Source organism: Lindgomyces ingoldianus, assembly GCF_010093535.1.
Source record: "Lindgomyces ingoldianus strain ATCC 200398 unplaced genomic scaffold BDR25scaffold_12, whole genome shotgun sequence".
Taxonomy (NCBI): domain Eukaryota; kingdom Fungi; phylum Ascomycota; class Dothideomycetes; order Pleosporales; family Lindgomycetaceae; genus Lindgomyces; species Lindgomyces ingoldianus.
The window spans coordinates 364,666-381,427 of record NW_022985173.1 but is presented as its reverse complement, the minus strand read 5'-3'; the positions used below and the strand labels follow the sequence as shown (position 1 = coordinate 381,427).

The 16,762-nt window shown below is 53.0% G+C and overlaps 6 protein-coding genes across 6 annotated transcripts; 4 read left to right on the top strand and 2 right to left on the bottom strand.

Annotated features, from left to right (window-relative positions):
- Positions 1–1,047: 1,047 nt before the first annotated feature.
- BDR25DRAFT_333477 (chloride channel-like protein 3) lies at positions 1,048–3,682 on the top strand (the record flags this gene model as incomplete). Its single annotated transcript, XM_033692840.1, has 2 exons — positions 1,048–1,362; positions 1,484–3,682. Exons 1-2 carry the CDS (start codon positions 1,144–1,146, stop codon positions 3,680–3,682), a joined length of 2,418 nt encoding a protein of 805 aa, XP_033548855.1. The 5' UTR covers positions 1,048–1,143.
- Positions 3,683–4,888: 1,206 nt separating this feature from the next.
- Positions 4,889–6,937, top strand: BDR25DRAFT_17261 (uncharacterized protein). The gene is made up of 2 exons (XM_033684145.1): positions 4,889–4,980; positions 5,043–6,937. The coding sequence occupies exon 2, from the start codon at positions 5,144–5,146 to the stop codon at positions 6,845–6,847; it is 1,704 nt and encodes a 567-aa protein (XP_033548854.1). The 5' UTR covers positions 4,889–4,980; positions 5,043–5,143; the 3' UTR covers positions 6,848–6,937.
- A 551-nt stretch (positions 6,938–7,488) lies between these two features.
- Positions 7,489–9,078, top strand: BDR25DRAFT_302817 (mitochondrial carrier). Its single transcript, XM_033689882.1, has 2 exons — positions 7,489–7,622; positions 7,713–9,078. The coding sequence occupies exons 1-2, from the start codon at positions 7,586–7,588 to the stop codon at positions 8,696–8,698; spliced, it is 1,023 nt and encodes a 340-aa protein (XP_033548853.1). The 5' UTR covers positions 7,489–7,585; the 3' UTR covers positions 8,699–9,078.
- Positions 9,079–9,210: 132 nt separating this feature from the next.
- Positions 9,211–13,289, bottom strand: BDR25DRAFT_342051 (uncharacterized protein). The gene is made up of 4 exons (XM_033693672.1): positions 12,918–13,289; positions 11,227–12,853; positions 11,035–11,154; positions 9,211–10,988 (listed from the first exon to the last, which is right to left on the bottom strand). Exons 1-4 carry the CDS (start codon positions 13,194–13,196, stop codon positions 9,229–9,231), a joined length of 3,786 nt encoding a protein of 1,261 aa, XP_033548852.1. The 5' UTR covers positions 13,197–13,289; the 3' UTR covers positions 9,211–9,228.
- Positions 13,290–13,477: 188 nt separating this feature from the next.
- BDR25DRAFT_302815 (uncharacterized protein) lies at positions 13,478–15,486 on the top strand. Its single transcript, XM_033689881.1, has 4 exons — positions 13,478–13,721; positions 13,784–13,905; positions 14,000–14,156; positions 14,210–15,486. The coding sequence occupies exons 1-4, from the start codon at positions 13,646–13,648 to the stop codon at positions 15,268–15,270; spliced, it is 1,416 nt and encodes a 471-aa protein (XP_033548851.1). The 5' UTR covers positions 13,478–13,645; the 3' UTR covers positions 15,271–15,486.
- On the bottom strand, positions 15,385–16,598 carry BDR25DRAFT_17236 (uncharacterized protein). Its single transcript, XM_033684143.1, has one exon. It carries the CDS (start codon positions 16,533–16,535, stop codon positions 15,498–15,500), a length of 1,038 nt encoding a protein of 345 aa, XP_033548850.1. The 5' UTR covers positions 16,536–16,598; the 3' UTR covers positions 15,385–15,497.
- Positions 16,599–16,762: the final 164 nt, after the last annotated feature.

Genomic DNA, 16,762 nt, shown 5'->3' with positions numbered 1-16,762 from the left:
TCCAGACAGCGCGCCTTTACCTCTCTCCGCTTCCGCACTCTTATCAATTCCCTTTTTGTATCTCTCCATCGAAGCTCCACGCTTCGCGACCGGTCGCTACAGATACCCGACGCCTTGCATGCGTCACCTCCCTCCCTTCGACGATTGTACATACCCCCTCAGTAGAGCTTGATGAATGGCTCTTGTTAAGAGGGCATCGGATTGCTTGCACGTTTTTTTCTCTCTTTCCTTTGATACCTTGTCTTTTTTTTCTATTGCTTGCATCTACTTGTTCATATGGGCTGCATTATTGCCACGAAGGAGTGGCAAAGGGAGCAAGACTTCGTAGCTAATCAGTCTGCTGCTCTGCAGCAGCAGTACGCCCGCTAAGGACGTCTTAAATCTAATGAGCGAAACAACTGCAAACTGCAAACTCATTTCTTGTTCATCCCGCTGATTGCTCGTGACTGTATTGTGCACTCAAGCCATTTGACAAGGATAGGTGGTGAGCGGGAGATTGCGGCAAGCCACCACCCAAGGAGACTCTTCAGGACGAACCTTATACTGCCTCCAGGATTTAAGTTCTATATCAGGGGAAGCCAAAGTATTTGCACTAGAAAAGCTCGAATTCGGTAAGTTCCAATCCAGATTTACGGAAAGACGGAAGGAAGACGGGTAGAGACAACATTCGAGACAGTCGCGCAGCCAGAAACGGAAAAAACCCGTATTTGGAACCTTTAGCACCCTCAGCAGAGTTACGAATGTCAGATTCTACCTCACGGTTCCTTGCCAGAGCTATGGTAGCTTCCGACCTCAAACCAGCGCAACTCTGGTATGACATTCGCTGACCCGTGGTTTTCTGTCCCCCACATGTTGACTGGCGAATTTCGGATCGATCGACCTCACATGTCTCTCGGCCTGCAATCCTTATCTCTCCTCGAACGCCAACCCTTCTTGAACCTCATCAAATCTGCAAATTGCTTTCTGCGCGGGACGATAAGGGTCTGATGATAAGATTGCTACTTTGCCATGGCAATACGTCACTCGGCAAAGTTGGCTACAAGACTATGAGCCCTAGATCAACCCTCACGATGCGATTGCTGCTTTATTTGTTCCGCTGCCTTGAGCCCGCGCCCCGAATAGCCTGACGGACTGGGAGCGGGCATGCCTCAAGATCTCGAGTCGGCGACTGAGCGCACGGCGCTGCTTTATCATATAGCTAATAGCAGGAGATTGAGCCAGCTGCAACTTGAACAAGACGAAGATGCCAGGAGCATTATTTCGAGCGTGGTTACTAAGGACGAACAGAACTTATCTGGAAGTACGGTTGGGGAAAGATTGCCTTATAATGACTATACGACGATTGACTGGTTGCATGATCTTGTAAGAATATCTCTGTCGCTTCGAAAGACTATGTGTAGGAGCTCTTTCGAATTGCAGTGGTCTAGTTTATCCGAGGCTTTTTACTATGTTCTGTGCACAAAGACTAACAAGTTGCACATAGGTTAAGGATTCATACCGCTTCCGCTGCATCCAATCCTATCACGGTGTCCGCTACAATCTCCTCTCAATGTTTGAGGCCAGTTCAGGCTGGATAGCCGTCGTCATTATCGGGGCCTTAACTGCTTGCGTCGCATTCGTGGTCGATGTAGCCGAAGCTACGGTCTCAGATTGGAAACTAGGATACTGTACAAAGAACCCATTCTTGAGCCGAGAAGCCTGTTGCGTGGATAAGACACCTTTGCTTGGAGCCCTGTCTGAGCCAGCGGAAAAATGCAAACATTTCAAATTGTGGACAGAGAGCTACGCTGGGAGCTTCGCCATATACGTTGCTATGGCACTGGTATTCGGCATGATCAGTTCGATTGCAACTATGCTTACGAAACGTTCTCTTCCCGCCGTGGCTCCCGAAAATACTGATAAATCGAACAGAGCTGGTTCTTCTCCAGGCGAACAACCTGCCACTGGAAAAACAATATATTTGGCGGCTGGATCCGGTATCCCTGAGATCAAAACGATCCTATCTGGTTTCGTTATCCCACACTATCTTGACCCGGAAGTTCTAATCGTCAAAGGATTCGGTGCCATCTTCGCCGTAGCTACAGGCCTGTGTCTTGGAAAAGAAGGTCCGTTCGTTCACATATCGACATGTGTGGGTTACATTGTCGGGATGCGGTTCCCCAAGTATCGAGATAATGGCCGGAAGATGAGAGAATTGCTATCTGCAGCATGTGCGTCGGGCCTCAGTGTTGCGTTCGGAGCGCCGATTGGAGGCGTGCTCTTTAGCTACGAGGAGATCAGCACGTATTTCCCGAGGAAAGTGCTCTGGCGTGCTTTTCTGTGCTCACTATTCGCGGCTATTGTACTAAAGGCTTTTAATCCTACTGGGACTGGTAAATTAGTTCTTTTCGAAACGAACTACGGGACAAACTATCAGCCAATACACTACCTCGTATTCGTCATCCTAGGAGTTGCAGGAGGCATCTTCGGCGGCCTGTTCTGCAAGCTCAATTTCATGTGGTCGAAATGGTTTCGCTCCTTCCCTATCATCAAAAACGATCCCGTGTTCGAAGTCTTCCTCGTCGTCCTTGCAACAACGTTGCTCCAATTCCCTAACCCGCTGATTCGAGATCCTGGAGATACTGTCATCAAGAATCTGCTCGTGGATTGCAAATCACTGGCCTCATCGGACTCCTGGATCTGCAAAAATGAAGCCCAAAGCGGAGGGGTTGGAAAACCAAGCTCAGCGTTTGTGGGCTGGCTCATCTATGGCACGGTCGTCAAGCTTGTCCTTACGATTGTTACTTTTGGATGTAAAGTTCCCTCTGGAGTTATCATTCCAGCTCTTGATGCAGGCGCTCTTTTTGGACGGCTTATCGGCCAAAGCATGACCTCCATATCCCCAGGAATATTTGCAATGGTCGGTGCAGCAGCCTTCTTGGCTGGCGTCTCCCGCATGACAATTTCCCTTGCTGTTATCATGTTCGAGCTCACCGGACAACTCGAATATGTTGTCCCACACATGATAGCTATACTTGTCGCTAAGTGGGTGGCCGATGCATTCTCAGAAGAAGGAGTCTATGACCTCGCGCAAACCGTGCTGGGACATCCATTCCTAGACCCAGATCAAGCAATTTCCGTGGCGAGGAGACACAATTTGCTTGTGGAGGCTCTCATACCACCAAAGCAGACGATGGACGAGATTACGGTCCACGTGCCCCTAACAAACAAAGTCCGCGAGGGAATTCTCAAGGAGAAGCTAGAGCAGCTCCGTGCAAGAGGGCTTATGGACGCAGGACTTGTTCTTGTACAAGTCCATCCGCAATCTGAGATACCAACATTACAAGGGTACATCTCACAATCAGAGCTCGAATTCGGTCTGACTAAATTGCTGCCACATTCTTCGTCGAGCTCACTGTCTTCCAATCCACCTGACCGGTTTCAGATCAGGCTACTGGGACATATGGTTGAAGATGACGCAAGCCCCGATACTCTGGAGGTGGATTTAACGCCGTTTGTGGACCGAACGCCGTTGAGTATATGTGCAAAGGCGCCGCTCGAGTACGCCGTCGAGATGTTTAGCAAATTGGGCCTGAGGTACTTGTGCATTACTGAAGAGGGGACGAGCGGACTAGTTGGGGTGGTTATCAAGAAGAGATTGGTGGGATTCTTGGAGAAATTGAAAGAGGAGAAAGAACGATGACGGGCGTATTTGTTTAGGGTAGAAATTGCTAGGGCTGAAATAGTTGCTTGGATATTTTCCATGTCTTTTAGCAGTCTAGGAACTTCCTGATAATACTTGCTTCAATGTGTGCTTCGCAAGTATTGGCTGCCAACCCGGGCACATATATTAGCCCGTGATTGGCCCGCTGCCCAGCCGCCCATTACCATCCAGATGCCAAAAGTGCGCAGAGCTGTCAAGCCTTCTGCTCCATGGCTGACCCAATGCCAAACCATCGGCCCGGAATTGACAGGGAGGAATTGACAGGGAGGAAAAGCTGACAGGAGATATCTCGGCACCATTTTACGAGACTCAACCTTGACGGCAAATCACCCAACGAGGGCGGCGGCCCAGTGAGAAGCGCCTCACGTGCAGCCAGCGTTACTGACCACCAAGGCTGCTTGCAACGACTTCGTCATCGGGTAGGCAAGTGACTTGCTGGCCAGTTGGCACAGGGCATCCAGGGACCCCAGCATGGCCAGTGAGAAGCGGGGTGGAAGAATGCAGTGCACCGTGGCGTCAGGCATGCTGCAAATTGGACAGAATGCAGCAAGAAGAATGTTAAGTGCGAAGTTAGTGAGGTGGTCTCTGAAGTGAACAGTTTGCATGTCTGAAGTCTGGGGAGGCGAGGGCGGAGGAGGAGAGGAGCGAGGTGGAGGAACCTGGGGCGTTGCCGGTGAACGGCGCTGACCGAGCGATACGCCAGCCAATCAGAGACGGGATACGCGAGGCTGTGCAGACACGGCGGGCATACGGTGAATGTAGGGGAAATGTGCTGAGTTGCGCTGGGCAGGGCAGTGAAGCCGACACTCGTCTGCAGTCACCAGATGCGATCGATAGAGCGCTCACCGGGAGGCCTCGCCATAGTTCACCGCCGACAGCCAAGTTTGCTTGCTTGTTCTCAGTCCAGCCGCTCGAGGGCCTGCACTGCTGCTGTTGGGCTCCGGTGTCACGCCTTGCCGCCTGCTTTTGCAGTCCCAACGTATGACGTATGAGCGTCCCACTTGAGAAGTGCCCACCACACCACCCAGCCTTACCTCCTGTCAAGCAATATCTACGCCACCCTGGGGAGCCCTCTGCGAACAGGACAGTCAGCCTTCTCCTTCCACCTTGGCCGCGGATCAAACAGTTAAATACACCCTGTACCTGCACCCCGCCGACGAAGTCTCTTCTCCCTCCTACCACCCTTGTTCCGTCTTTCGCCGGCACAACTCATTCTTCGTTGCGACAAGCCCACTTGACTTAATCCAGTCACTCCACTAGATTATCCGCCATAATCGGTACGTCTTTGCTCTCACTTCTGCCACCTTGATGCCACCATTAACATCTAGCCTTGGTCTAGAAACGACCAAATCCGAACCAGCAACCGCTGTCCTACAGCAGGAGATTCTACAACAAACACGCCTCTGCTCCCTGCGACTGGCTTAGATCTCCGCTTCCGCCATGTCCGAGTACAGCTACGACGACCGCCCGCGTCGTCCCCGCCGCACTCGCGAGCGCGAGCCTGAATACATCGCCGAAACGACCTACATCGAGCGCGGCGGAAAAGGCGCTCCCGTTCGGGATCTCGTCTACCGCCCCCGTGAAGACAGCATCGAGGACATTCCGCGCGACTTCCCTCCCCCTGGCGCCGAGTTTAGACAGACCAGGTATCGTGAGACGTATGAGCCACGCCGTGCCCGCTCGGTGAACCATCGCAAGCACGATGACGAGTACTCGTACGCTAGCTATGATCACGGACGCCGCCGCGACCGTGACCGCGATGGCTATTACTCTGACGAATATGAGCGACCACGCCGCGAGCGCCGCAAGTCAATCGTCGACAACCTTAAAGAGATTGGCGAAGGCGTCGGTCTTGGAGGCGTCATTGGCGCTGTCACCGGTCGTAGCCGATCCCGTTCTCGACACCGTGACCACCGTGGCTACGACAGCGACAGGTATGGTGATCGCCGCCGCTATTCAAGCTCTCGGAGCCGGAGTGGGGGTCGCCGCAGTACTGAGAAGAAGTGGGAGCAGGCCGCCAAAGCCGCCCTCGTAGCCGGAGCCGTTGAAGCATTCCGCAGCCGCAAAACTCCCGGTCCATGGACTGGCGAGAAGGGTCAACGCATTGCAACCGCCGCTCTCGGTGCCGCCGGTATCGATAGCCTTGTCGACAAAGACCCAGACAGGAAGAGCAAGCGACATGTCGCCGAATCAGCTATCGGTGGTCTACTCGCCAATCGCCTCGCCAACGGCAGTGCTCGATCTCAGTCCCGCGGCCGTGACGGCTCTAGGTCTCCCTCGCGCTCTCGCTCTCGCTCTCGATCAAGGTCAATCTTCGGACGTGGACGCTCTCAATCGCGTGGACGCGGACAAGGAGGCGGTAACGCTCTCCGTGACGTTGCCGGTGCTGGAGCCGTGCTTGCGGCAGGCAAAGCCCTTTACGACCGCGTCCGCTCCAAGTCTCGCTCCAAGCGTGACCGTTCGCGCAGCGTTTCTAGCGAAGACAGCTACGTCCCCTCCCGTAACCGGGGCAATCGCACCCGTAGCCGGGGCCGAAGTATGGATGACTATTCGGAGGCTCCCCGAGCTAACGCGGACCGCAGCTTAGCGACGAAAAAGGCGCAAAAGAAGAGGGACAGCAGCTCGGATTCGGAGAGCACGACGGATATGGAGTACAGACGCAAGAAGTTGAGAGGTAAGGAACTCCTTACTGCCGGGCTTGCTACAGTCGCGACGATCCACGCCGCTCACGGCGTGTACTCGTCCATGGTTGCTTCTGAAAACCGGCGCAAGCTCGTCTCCGAGGGCGAAATGACGCCCGAAGAGGCGCGTAAGCGCAAGTCTAAGAATATGTTGCAAGATGCGGCGGCGGTGGGCATCGCTGCTCTTGGCATCAAGTCGGCGTTCTCGGAGTGGAAGGAGATGAATGAGCAGCGACATAGTGTGAAAGAGCTCGAGACACGCCGGAGGAAGAGGAGAAAGGCTCGAGAACGTCGCGAGAGAGAGGCCCGGCAGAACGCCCTTCATGGTATTGGGAATGGAATGGCTAATCCGTATGCCTACCCTGTAGCTGCAAACCCCTATCCGACGACATACAAAGATGCGAACCCGTATGGCGCGGTGCCGCCGCCACCGATTGGGCCGCCCCCGGGCTCGAGATACTAGATTGGTTTCCTTGATTCTTTCCCTCTCCTTGCCTACTCCTGTTCTTGCTCTGTTTCTTTATCCTGGTAAGAGGAAGACTTTGGAGGTGGTGGGGGGTTTTCTTTGCGGTCAGTCTCTTATATCCCGAGGTGGAGCTAGTCTAGGCTCTTCTAACCTCATATAACATGTATTTCAGTTTCCTTCCCTTCCCCTTCTTGGAGTTTGTTTATACAATCTCCATCCACTCTTTCCCCAACCCTTTACGGCCGATGTTATGGTTGCATGCTGGAAATGAAGAGGCAAAATTCAGGGAATACCAACGACTCAGACTTGGAATTATCGGGAGTCTTTATGATGGCTATGATTGCATGAATGAATTAGAATGGATTCTGAGGTTTTATATATGTGTGCTTTGCTTTTCTTGGTCAAGGAACCAGTGAAGAATGCTTGGCTCATAGTTTCAGCTCCCCCTCCTCAACGACCATGAGGCTTGCCGACTCGCATCTACTCACCACAAAAGATGGTGTGACTGAACCCAGTCGTCGGCAAGCCGGCGTCCCGGCGCCTCGGGTTGCGTCGGCGATCAGGTCAAGAACGTCATCCCAATTCTCCGTTCTGATCTGACAGGATAAACTTTGACAAAAACCTCAGCTCGGATATTACTCATTGACTTACCCTCACCCTGCTCAACACACCATGCAGAGCAGTAGACATCCACCTCACGCCTCATAACCACATCGACATCTCGACGGCGCGGAAATGTCAAATGGCGAGAAACCGCGCTCGTCGTCATACTGTATGTTCTTTCGGAGTACCTCTGCATCCACTCAAGCCCGACAGCTCCCCCAGGTCCAATGGCGGCTGTGCTGATCCGTTTCTTCCACAGTCCACTTCTTCGCGGGCCTGAGCTCGGGCATGCTCTCGGCCGTCCTCCTCCAGCCCGCCGACCTCCTCAAGACGCGTGTGCAGCAATCGCACCAGAACACGCTTCTCGCGACAATCAAGAGCATTGCTAGTGGCCCAAACCCCGTACGCACATTCTGGAGAGGAACATTGCCCAGTACGCTTAGGACGGGATGCGGTTCAGCGTTGTATTTTTCCGGATTGAATGCATTGAGGCAGAGGGTCGCTAGGGCAAGTCTGGTCGCGCGTGCAAGAGCAGGAGGGGCAGGAGGGGTAGATGGAGGAAGTCAAAGCAGCCATTCAAGTACCCTCCCCAGACTCTCCAACACTGCAAACCTAGCCACTGGCGCCGTAGCACGTACATGGGCGGGCTTCCTCATGATGCCCATCACAGTGATAAAAGTACGCTACGAGTCCAATCTCTACGCCTACACCTCGCTATATGGCGCCTCCAAGAATATTTTCATGCGCGAAGGCCTGCGCGGATTTTTTGCTGGCTTCGGTGCTACGGCTGTACGAGACGCCCCATACGCCGGGTTATACGTGCTTTTCTACGAGCAGTCCAAAAAACGGCTTTCGAAGCTCGCTACTAGGATCGAAGAATCCTCGCCCAACATCTCCACTGGCCCTACCACAAATGCAAATGTCAAACTCAGCTCCAGCACCGCCGCCGGCATAAACTTCTTATCCGGGCTCGTAGCCGCCGGCCTCGGGACCACCATCACGAACCCCTTCGATGCCATCAAAACCCGTCTCCAGCTCATGCCGGGCAAATACGGGAATATGGTGCAAGCGGCGAAGATGATGTTGAGGGATGAGGGGTTTGCAAGTCTTTTTGACGGCCTGGGGATTAGAATTGCTAGGAAAGCTATGAGTTCGGCGTTGGCATGGACGGTGTACGAGGAGTTGGTTAGGAGGGCGGAGGGGAGGTGGAGAGATGCGCTTGAAAAGGAAGAGGAAAAATGCTGACGAGGGCTGAGCTGGGGCGGTTCTGCTGAGTATGTAAAATGGGAAGGCAAGGCGTTCGCAGCTTGGGGCTTTGGCTTTGGTTTTGGCGTTCTAGGTTTGTATTTGGGTCGGCGAGATGTCTTCGAGGCTTTCCTCTCTTCTCATTATTTGTGCGGCATTCGGCGTGTAATTGAAGGCTATGGCTTTCTTTCTTTCGACTCAATACTTTTCGGTTTAGATTGGCAGGCAGGCGTGTGGAGATGGCGTTTCTGTGTGCTCGAGTACATGGACGGGTCATATCTGCTCTGCTAGCATTGAGCCTCACGATCATTCCTCTTGTTTAGTACCGTCGACTTGGATAACTCCGCCCGTATTGAGTTCATGTTTCTACAGCAAGCGGGCGCTCACACATTGGAGTCATACACGTCTAGCATTATCATCTAAGACGGCCAGACCATATGTCTCAACTAGACAAGCCCACCTGACCCCCCTACACCAAGCCCTTTCTCATTGCCCCCCCGAAAACTCCAGCCCCCTAATCCCTCAAATCACTACTCCGTCTCCGTCTCCTCTCCATCCCCTTGCACCCAAACCCCGACGCCCTTCTTATCCCCCCTCACCCCATCCGTCGCCACCACCTTCAACGTCTTATTAAAGTACCGATCCACAACCCTCAACTGCGGCGTAACCCAGGCCAAGCTCACTAACGGGAAAATATTATACCTGACCGTCTGCCGACTCATCGGCAACAGATGCAAACTCCTCAACTTCGGCCCACTGAAGCCAAACTCCTCACTCGCCTCCATACTCAGCTCAAAAGTCAGGAAATGCATCGTGGGATTCTCGAGTGTGTAGTCCATATGGATGAGGGAGGGAACTGTCGTGGATGAGAGGGCGGTGGCGAGGACACGGGGTTCGCTACTAGGGATATGGATGCGAGGAATGGGGAGATTGGTTGTAACTGTTGGGTGGGAGGACTTAGTGTCGGAGTTGGAGCGCTGCCATGCGATGTTGAGGCTCATATCTAGAGCTGTGGCCCGCCGTTCTTCGAGATTAAGTTTCCGGACATCAAGGCAGAAGGAGCGTTCGCTGATATCTTGCGGGCTCATGAGCGTGTCTGAGCCGTCGAATTCTTTTGTTGTAGTACAGTTTGCGCCGCCATGAATGGCGTGCGTCTCGAGACCCATATCTTTGATAATGAGATCATCTTCTGCAAACGACGCTACTTTCGCCCTCAAATGCCATTTCTGCGCAATACCAAACGCAGCACCGGCAACTGGGTCGTTCGTTTCAGCATCTTGGAGCGCAAAATAGCTGGGCCAGGGGTCGGGATGAACTCGAGGCGTGAAGTCGTAGCTTGCTTCAAATGGTCCGTTGAAGACTAGGTCGGCTATTAGTGTCTTGGATATCGGTATGTCTCGATCGCTGAGGAGATTGTATAGAACCTTAACTTCCAGCGCGTAGTCCGAGGGCTCCGAGGGCGCTCTGAAGTGAATTGTCTCCGTATTGCTCGCGCCCTGGGCTAGACGGCCGAGAATGTGGCCTGGTAGGTTGGCTTCTGCGGGACCATCAGCCGGGTGTGCTGGGGTTGCCTCTGGACCCGGTGAAGAAGAAGCGGCGCCGTCAACCCAGGAGTAAGCCAGAGTGTCCTTTGATCGCCCAAGGAGTCTCACTTCGACAACGGCTTCAGTTTCTTCCTCTTCCTTGTTAAAGATCTCGATGTCAAGACTAACAGGCTCGTCCGTGTAGTAGTGGTCGCGCAAGTCCGGTAACCGGATCTCCATCTTGGGCGGCTTGGGCAAGATCTTGACTGATATCGCAGACTCTCTGTTCAATTTCCGGGACCTCAGCTTCGATCCAGCCTTCAGCCACCACAAGGGCAGACCATCGCTCTCGAGATTAGGATGTGAGCAGACAAGATCAAATCGATCCGTGTTGATCTCGAATACACTCCCGACGACATCAACGTCGCCTGCTTCACGGAATATGATAGGGAAACTGTAGACTTTCGTCTGCCCTGGATGAATGGTCAAGTCAGAGTTTCCAATCCACCGAGGCTTTTGTTCGTTTCTAGTCGATGAGGTTGTTTCTTCAAGTACACACTCGAGCAGGTCAGACGCATTCCTAGATGTCGACTCATTGGCCTTGTGGGATAACTGGATCTCGCTAAGACAGCCTCTGAATTGGAACGTCAGAGTGGACAAGATAATCGGAGCAGCGCCAAGTCTCGCTGTTGAAGTGACTGCTATCTGTGAATGGAGAGGCTCGCCAACGTTTCCTTCTAATTCCGAGAAAGTAAATGAGACGTCCACTAAAAGATTAGTATATAAGTATACAGCGAAGTAAGGCTAACATACAGCATGAGATAAAGTCTTTGGTGCTGAGGCTGACACTTGACTTGCCGTGCGAGTTGTCATGAGGAAACTGGTCAAGGCATCTCATCAAGTCATGTCTATACCTAGACTTTGCAGAAAAGACTGAGAGTTGTAAGTGACTGCTTACTAAGAACAATGAATCGTCGTTGAAGACTTCAAGGCAACGCAACTAACCTTTGGAATAAAGTTCCCACTCAGTGGCAAGGAATGTTTCTGGATCCTGAATACGAAGAGCGCACTCATGTAGAGCCCAGAGAACCTCCGACGCAAGATTCCACCATCCTTCGTACCTCCAGGACATGCTCTGCCAGAGGGGTCGAAGTACTTTGAAAGCATCCTCGTATCTCTTAACGTGGAGCAATGTTCGGGAGACTTCCAATTGTAATTGCTCCACTTTGCGAGTTTGTTCTCGAGCGTTGAACTCAATGGCCGCGGAGTTCAGGTTCTCCACAATGTCTTTCCAATGCTCGAACCCCCCAGTAGTCCCTTCTATTGGACTTTCTAGATGGGGTTCGGGGACAAGATAGTGGTCATACATTTGGTTTCTGTTCGAGACCTTGGTAGCTGGCGACATTCCTGGTGGCGTTCGATCTTCTTCAGGAATCTCTCGAGCTAGAACTAGTCGCCTTTTTGAGTGGTCCGCCGAGACTTTATACCAGTAGCCAGGGTGGTGGAGAAGCTCCCAAGGCGCAATCTTGTCTGTCGCATTGAAGTATTTCTCCGGTGGTGCAAAGAGCGTATTAATTCCATCTACTAGTGGGTCGGCGTCTGAGACGGGCTGCGGGATCTTGAATAGGGGAAGTTCTGCCCGCTGCATTAGCTGAGCCATGATTTTAGCCCACCGAGACTCCCATGCTTCCCAGCCATAGTTCGATGATCCCTTTCCGCGACGATCAACTAAGTCGCGCAATCTTATCTTGTATTTCAGCCATGTTTTCACTGCGGAGGTTGGATAGCTATTCCAAAGTTGACAGCGAATGTGTCGAAGTGCAATGGCATCAGCCAGCAACCGGACTTCATCCCATCTTGGTGACCAGCTTGCAGTAGTTTCAAAGATTCCGTCTTGCCCAAACAATCCATCCAGCGCAATGTTGTAGTGCCTCTGCGCTGCGTCCATCTCTTGGCGGAACTCTGCAAAGACTCCGAGTTTAAAGTCGTATCGCACACCCCAAGCCGGATGAGACAAGGTTTGCGATGTGCCCCTAGTGGGCGGTGCGGTCGGAGGTGGCACATGCCCTCTGCCCTTTTTCCTCCGCGCATGTTTCGTGAGGTCTCTGTAGTATTCCACGCAAATGGGCTGCAATGTGCCAAGGACTGTGAGTACAAAGGAGCGGAGCTCGACTTGAGAAGTGTTTGGCGGCAAGAAAAACAGGGAATTCTTGGGATCGAGGCCTGTAGCACGTCGTATTGTTGCCAGACGTTCTTCAATATCAGGAGCCTCAAGGATCGTTTTGTCACTCAAAAGCACAACCGCATATCGCGTTCGGTATTCTGATTTTAGAATCTGACCTTTGATCTTGTTGATTTCCGTCTTCAGCTGATTGTCATGAAGGCTGTTCAAGTTCGGGTCAGAAGTAAATGCAAAGAAGGATATGAAGACCGAGGGAACATAATGCTGGTGTTTGGCCACCCATGACGGTGCCAGAACCCCGTCGGGAAAGACCGAGGAGGTAGGAGTCAAGGGCGATATTGGGGAGTGCAGGATCCACGACGTAGTGGGTGCAATCGTGGGGCTGCCAGGGGGAGATATCAGGCCAGACAAGGTAGGGGGGTCAGCTTTCCGAGGAGGAAATTGGAAATGCTTCAATACGTTAGCACCCAGGTGTTCGAGAAGACACTCCAATGCACCCGGGCTCCTGACCTACCCTCCCTACTGCCCGTAGCCTGAATCCTAATAGGTTTCCCTTGCGCGTACGCCCGTTCCATGGGGCATCGCTTTCATCAGCGGCAAGAAATTCTGAACGCAATAGTTGTGCACGCTTGCCGGTTACAGGGGGTATCTCTGAATTGACAGTGGTGGCAGCCCTGCCGGGCATGACATGTTGGATATCGGGAAGCGATTCAAGCTCTGGTTTGGCTTCTAGGCCAGAGAGGACGATAAACGGGAGGTTGTGAAGGACGTATTCGGGTGGATATGCATCCATCTCTGCGTGAGGAGCTACCTACGTCTCCATGAAGTGTGGAAAGATCGGCCGCAGTTAGAGCAGGTTGGGTTGTCAGAAAGGCTGTCCAACGAGAGTATGTACCACGAAGCTGGCCAGCTCGCTATGATGCACACCAGCACTGGATGCCATAAGTTCACGTGGGCGGTGATCGGCTTGCGGACCTTCACGCACCGACGCCAAGCCGCACGTGTTGCGCTCTCCGCTCCGGGATCCCTTCCAGAGCTCCACCCACGCGCCCACAATCACTCCTCACCCCATAACTCACTCTCATCGCGCGCAGTCTAAAGACTACTCTTCAGCGCCCGGATCTTGCGCATATCTCTCCGCCAACGCGCTGGCAATCCAGGCGCTCCCCAGCCCGTGCCAGCACTCCCCAGCCCACCTCCGACCCAATTTCTTGCTAGGCCCTGCAAGGACCCTCCGTCACCATGGCCGGGTCACAGCAGCAGCAGATTATTGACACTATTTTCAGCATGAAGAGACGAATACTAAAGAGAGATGACTGTAAGAACTGGCAACAGGCCCAAATTGCAGCGCCTTTGCAAATGGCTCACCCGTCATAATAGCTTCCGACTCAGACGAGGGCGACACACCCTACAACCATCGCATGCAGAGCCTGAAGCGTAAGGCCCAGTACCCTCGTTCCGGGAAGCAAGAATCCGCATCAGACCCTCCTCCGTACAAGAAGGTGTGTTCTTCCCCTCTATGCTGGCTACACCCTTGGCCGGCTGGAGTGGACCTCACGAGCCCTACACACTTTCAGCCATGTTAACGCCACCCAGCGCATCGAGCACGCCGGCTATTATAGATACATCCTTCAGTGCAACCCTCCGCGATTCGACCCTGACGGCGACGTCGTTGAGCCTGGTGACGAATATGAAGACGAGGACGATCTCTCGACTGTGGAGGAGAACCCATACGCGGAAATACATCTAGAAAGTAAGTCCAATCGCTGTTTTGGAAGAATTACGGTAGCCAACAGTGTCGTCTAGATCTGCTCGCGCCACTCACCTCGGCGGCCGAACTGCCTTCCCACCCTGCGTTAAGCATCCCATACACCTCAAAACATCTTACAAATTTGACGAGTGAAGCGGGCACTATGGCACGCAAGGAGCGCATATCTCTCTGGCGCGCGAAAAATCTGTTCACCAAGCTTCAAGGCGACGTCTCATGGGTACCGGGTGGGTTTTCTGACATGGGCAGTGGTGAACATTCTCAGCCACCGAGGGAAAGTCTTGTGAACGGACGTGCAAATGGAGTCCGAGTCCAGAGCCCTGTTCATTTATCTCCTCGGCGAGGACCAGATCCCGATTACATGGACGACACTCAGACGGAAGTGATATCAAATACCACTCAGGATGTCCCAATGGAGGACATAGGCCAGCCGAATAGCACGACCCAAAGAGTCGGCGAAGCTGGCCATGATCCGAAGAGCAATGGCGCAGGAATAGACATCTCTACTGCTCGGAATGGCGTCCCAGCACCCGCCACCAATGGGGAGGCCAAGCATCACACAGCAGACCAAAACGGACAGCATGTCAACGGCGAACGACCACTTTCGCCAGCAGACGACGGCTCTGACACAGCATCGCAACAAACCGCCCATCGCATGACAACGCGCGCACGAGCACAAGCCGCATCTCCCTCCCCTCCTTCAACCCCCTCCAGCGTCGTGAATCCTATCCACCCGCTCTTCACTTTCCCTGCCGACTCCCTCCCTGACCGCGACTTTGGCTTGCCTCCAGCTGAAGCCGAAGACACCCGCATGCTTCTCCTTGCCTTCGTCCAAAAGCAAGAAGAGATTTCAAGGGCGGCTACAGAACTCTACACTGGTATGATGGAAGGCGAGCGCATGCGACAGGACGTGCTCAAATGGTCGAAAGCAGAGGGACATGTTGGTGAGATGAGCGATGGCGAGGATTGGTACGACAGAGAGGAGTGGGGCCTGGACCAGGATCTAGTCAAAGGAAGGGATGAAGAAGAAGACGAGACTGCGGTCCAGGGGAAGAAGAGTACGAGGCAGAGGAGGAAACCTGACAAAGATGATCGGTAAACTGGGTTCCTCTATACTTCTTATATGTTCTGCTTTTAAGCCTTTGGTTGGGGATTAGCAGGGATACCAAGATACCGAGATACCATATATTTCACCTTCATCAGGCTTTGAGAATCCAGCAACCTTCTTAGTGATCATTGTAGGGCTGGGGCTTGCTGAATTGACTCCTGAAATGTTTGATACATGTACAGTACACTTACAAAATCCTTATTCTCCCTTTCAATCCACTACTTCTCTTCCTCTTCCTCTCCCTTCTCTTTCCGCTCCATATCCATCCTCCGCCCCTCAACTGTAAAATACAAATTCCTACTCGCGCTCTCCAGGGTATTCGTAACACCCGCCCCAACCCCTTGCAACACAGCCACCAACTGTGCCCTAAGCCCATCAATCCCACCCTCAATCCCTCCAACCCATTTCGCACCCTCCTGATCAAAAACCTTGCCTTCTACCCTCACGCCCAACAACATCAGTTTCTGGAGTCCAGACTGGACGGAAGGCTCGTGGTAATCTGGATTCGCTTTCCTCCTCGGCGCAGGGAAATCAGGCGATGGGGAGAGAATCGAGAGCACCGTTTTGAGGTGTTGTGGGGAGACGGTGGGAAAGGCGATGATAGCCAGGGGTCCGGAGAGCAGAGGATCGAGCTCGAGTTTGAGTTTTTTGTTCGACGCGACTTCGTGTGCGTGCCGAGAGAGGCCGTGAGTGAATCTTGCGTCTTCGGGCTTCGCGGTCGTGCTTGGGATTTTCAAGCTCGACTGCGATTTCAGATTACTGGAATTTTGGGCATGATTGAGCGGATCCTCTGAAGGGGGGAAGAACTCGACGACTCGCAACGCGCTGGCGAATATCCCCGTCTGGATAATCTGGATTTTAATTTGCGAGCCGAAGATATCTTCAGATCCGGCGGCTTGACGCTCAGCATCTGTCTTCGCTAGTGCGGATGCGAGTTCTCGGCGTATACTCATCCATTCTACAGCGAGGAGATTGTTGTGTTGGAACAAGAGGATCAGAGGCGAGGATTTGAGGAGTGATTGGTATTGGCGGTGGAGTTGGGTTTTGCGGACTTCGGGGGGTTTGTAGGACGGTGGTTGGGTTGGGGGATAGCGTAGAACCGGGGATGCTGAGCGGATAGCCTGGCCTAGGGGGGGTGCGGGAGTGGTTATGACGGTGGCCATGGAGGCGTAGCTGCAGTGAAGAGTGGGTGGAGGTTTGGCGGGGGTAGTGCGCAGACAGATTACGCGTGGCCAGAGTCGTATTCGGGGAGGCATTTTGATCTTGATGTGCGTTAGAATTAATACCTTCTCAGATAACGCGAGATTGATGTAAGATATTACCTGAAGTCTGAATTGCGAGGCAATTGCGATGAACTGAAGTCCTTCAAGAAAGATTTCGTCCAAGCTCCAACCCTCTCGGCTGATCTTCGGACTACGCTTCTCCGGGAACACTTGCTCCTCCGTTTACTCATTCATCAATTGTCACTTTCGCCAGCTTCCCC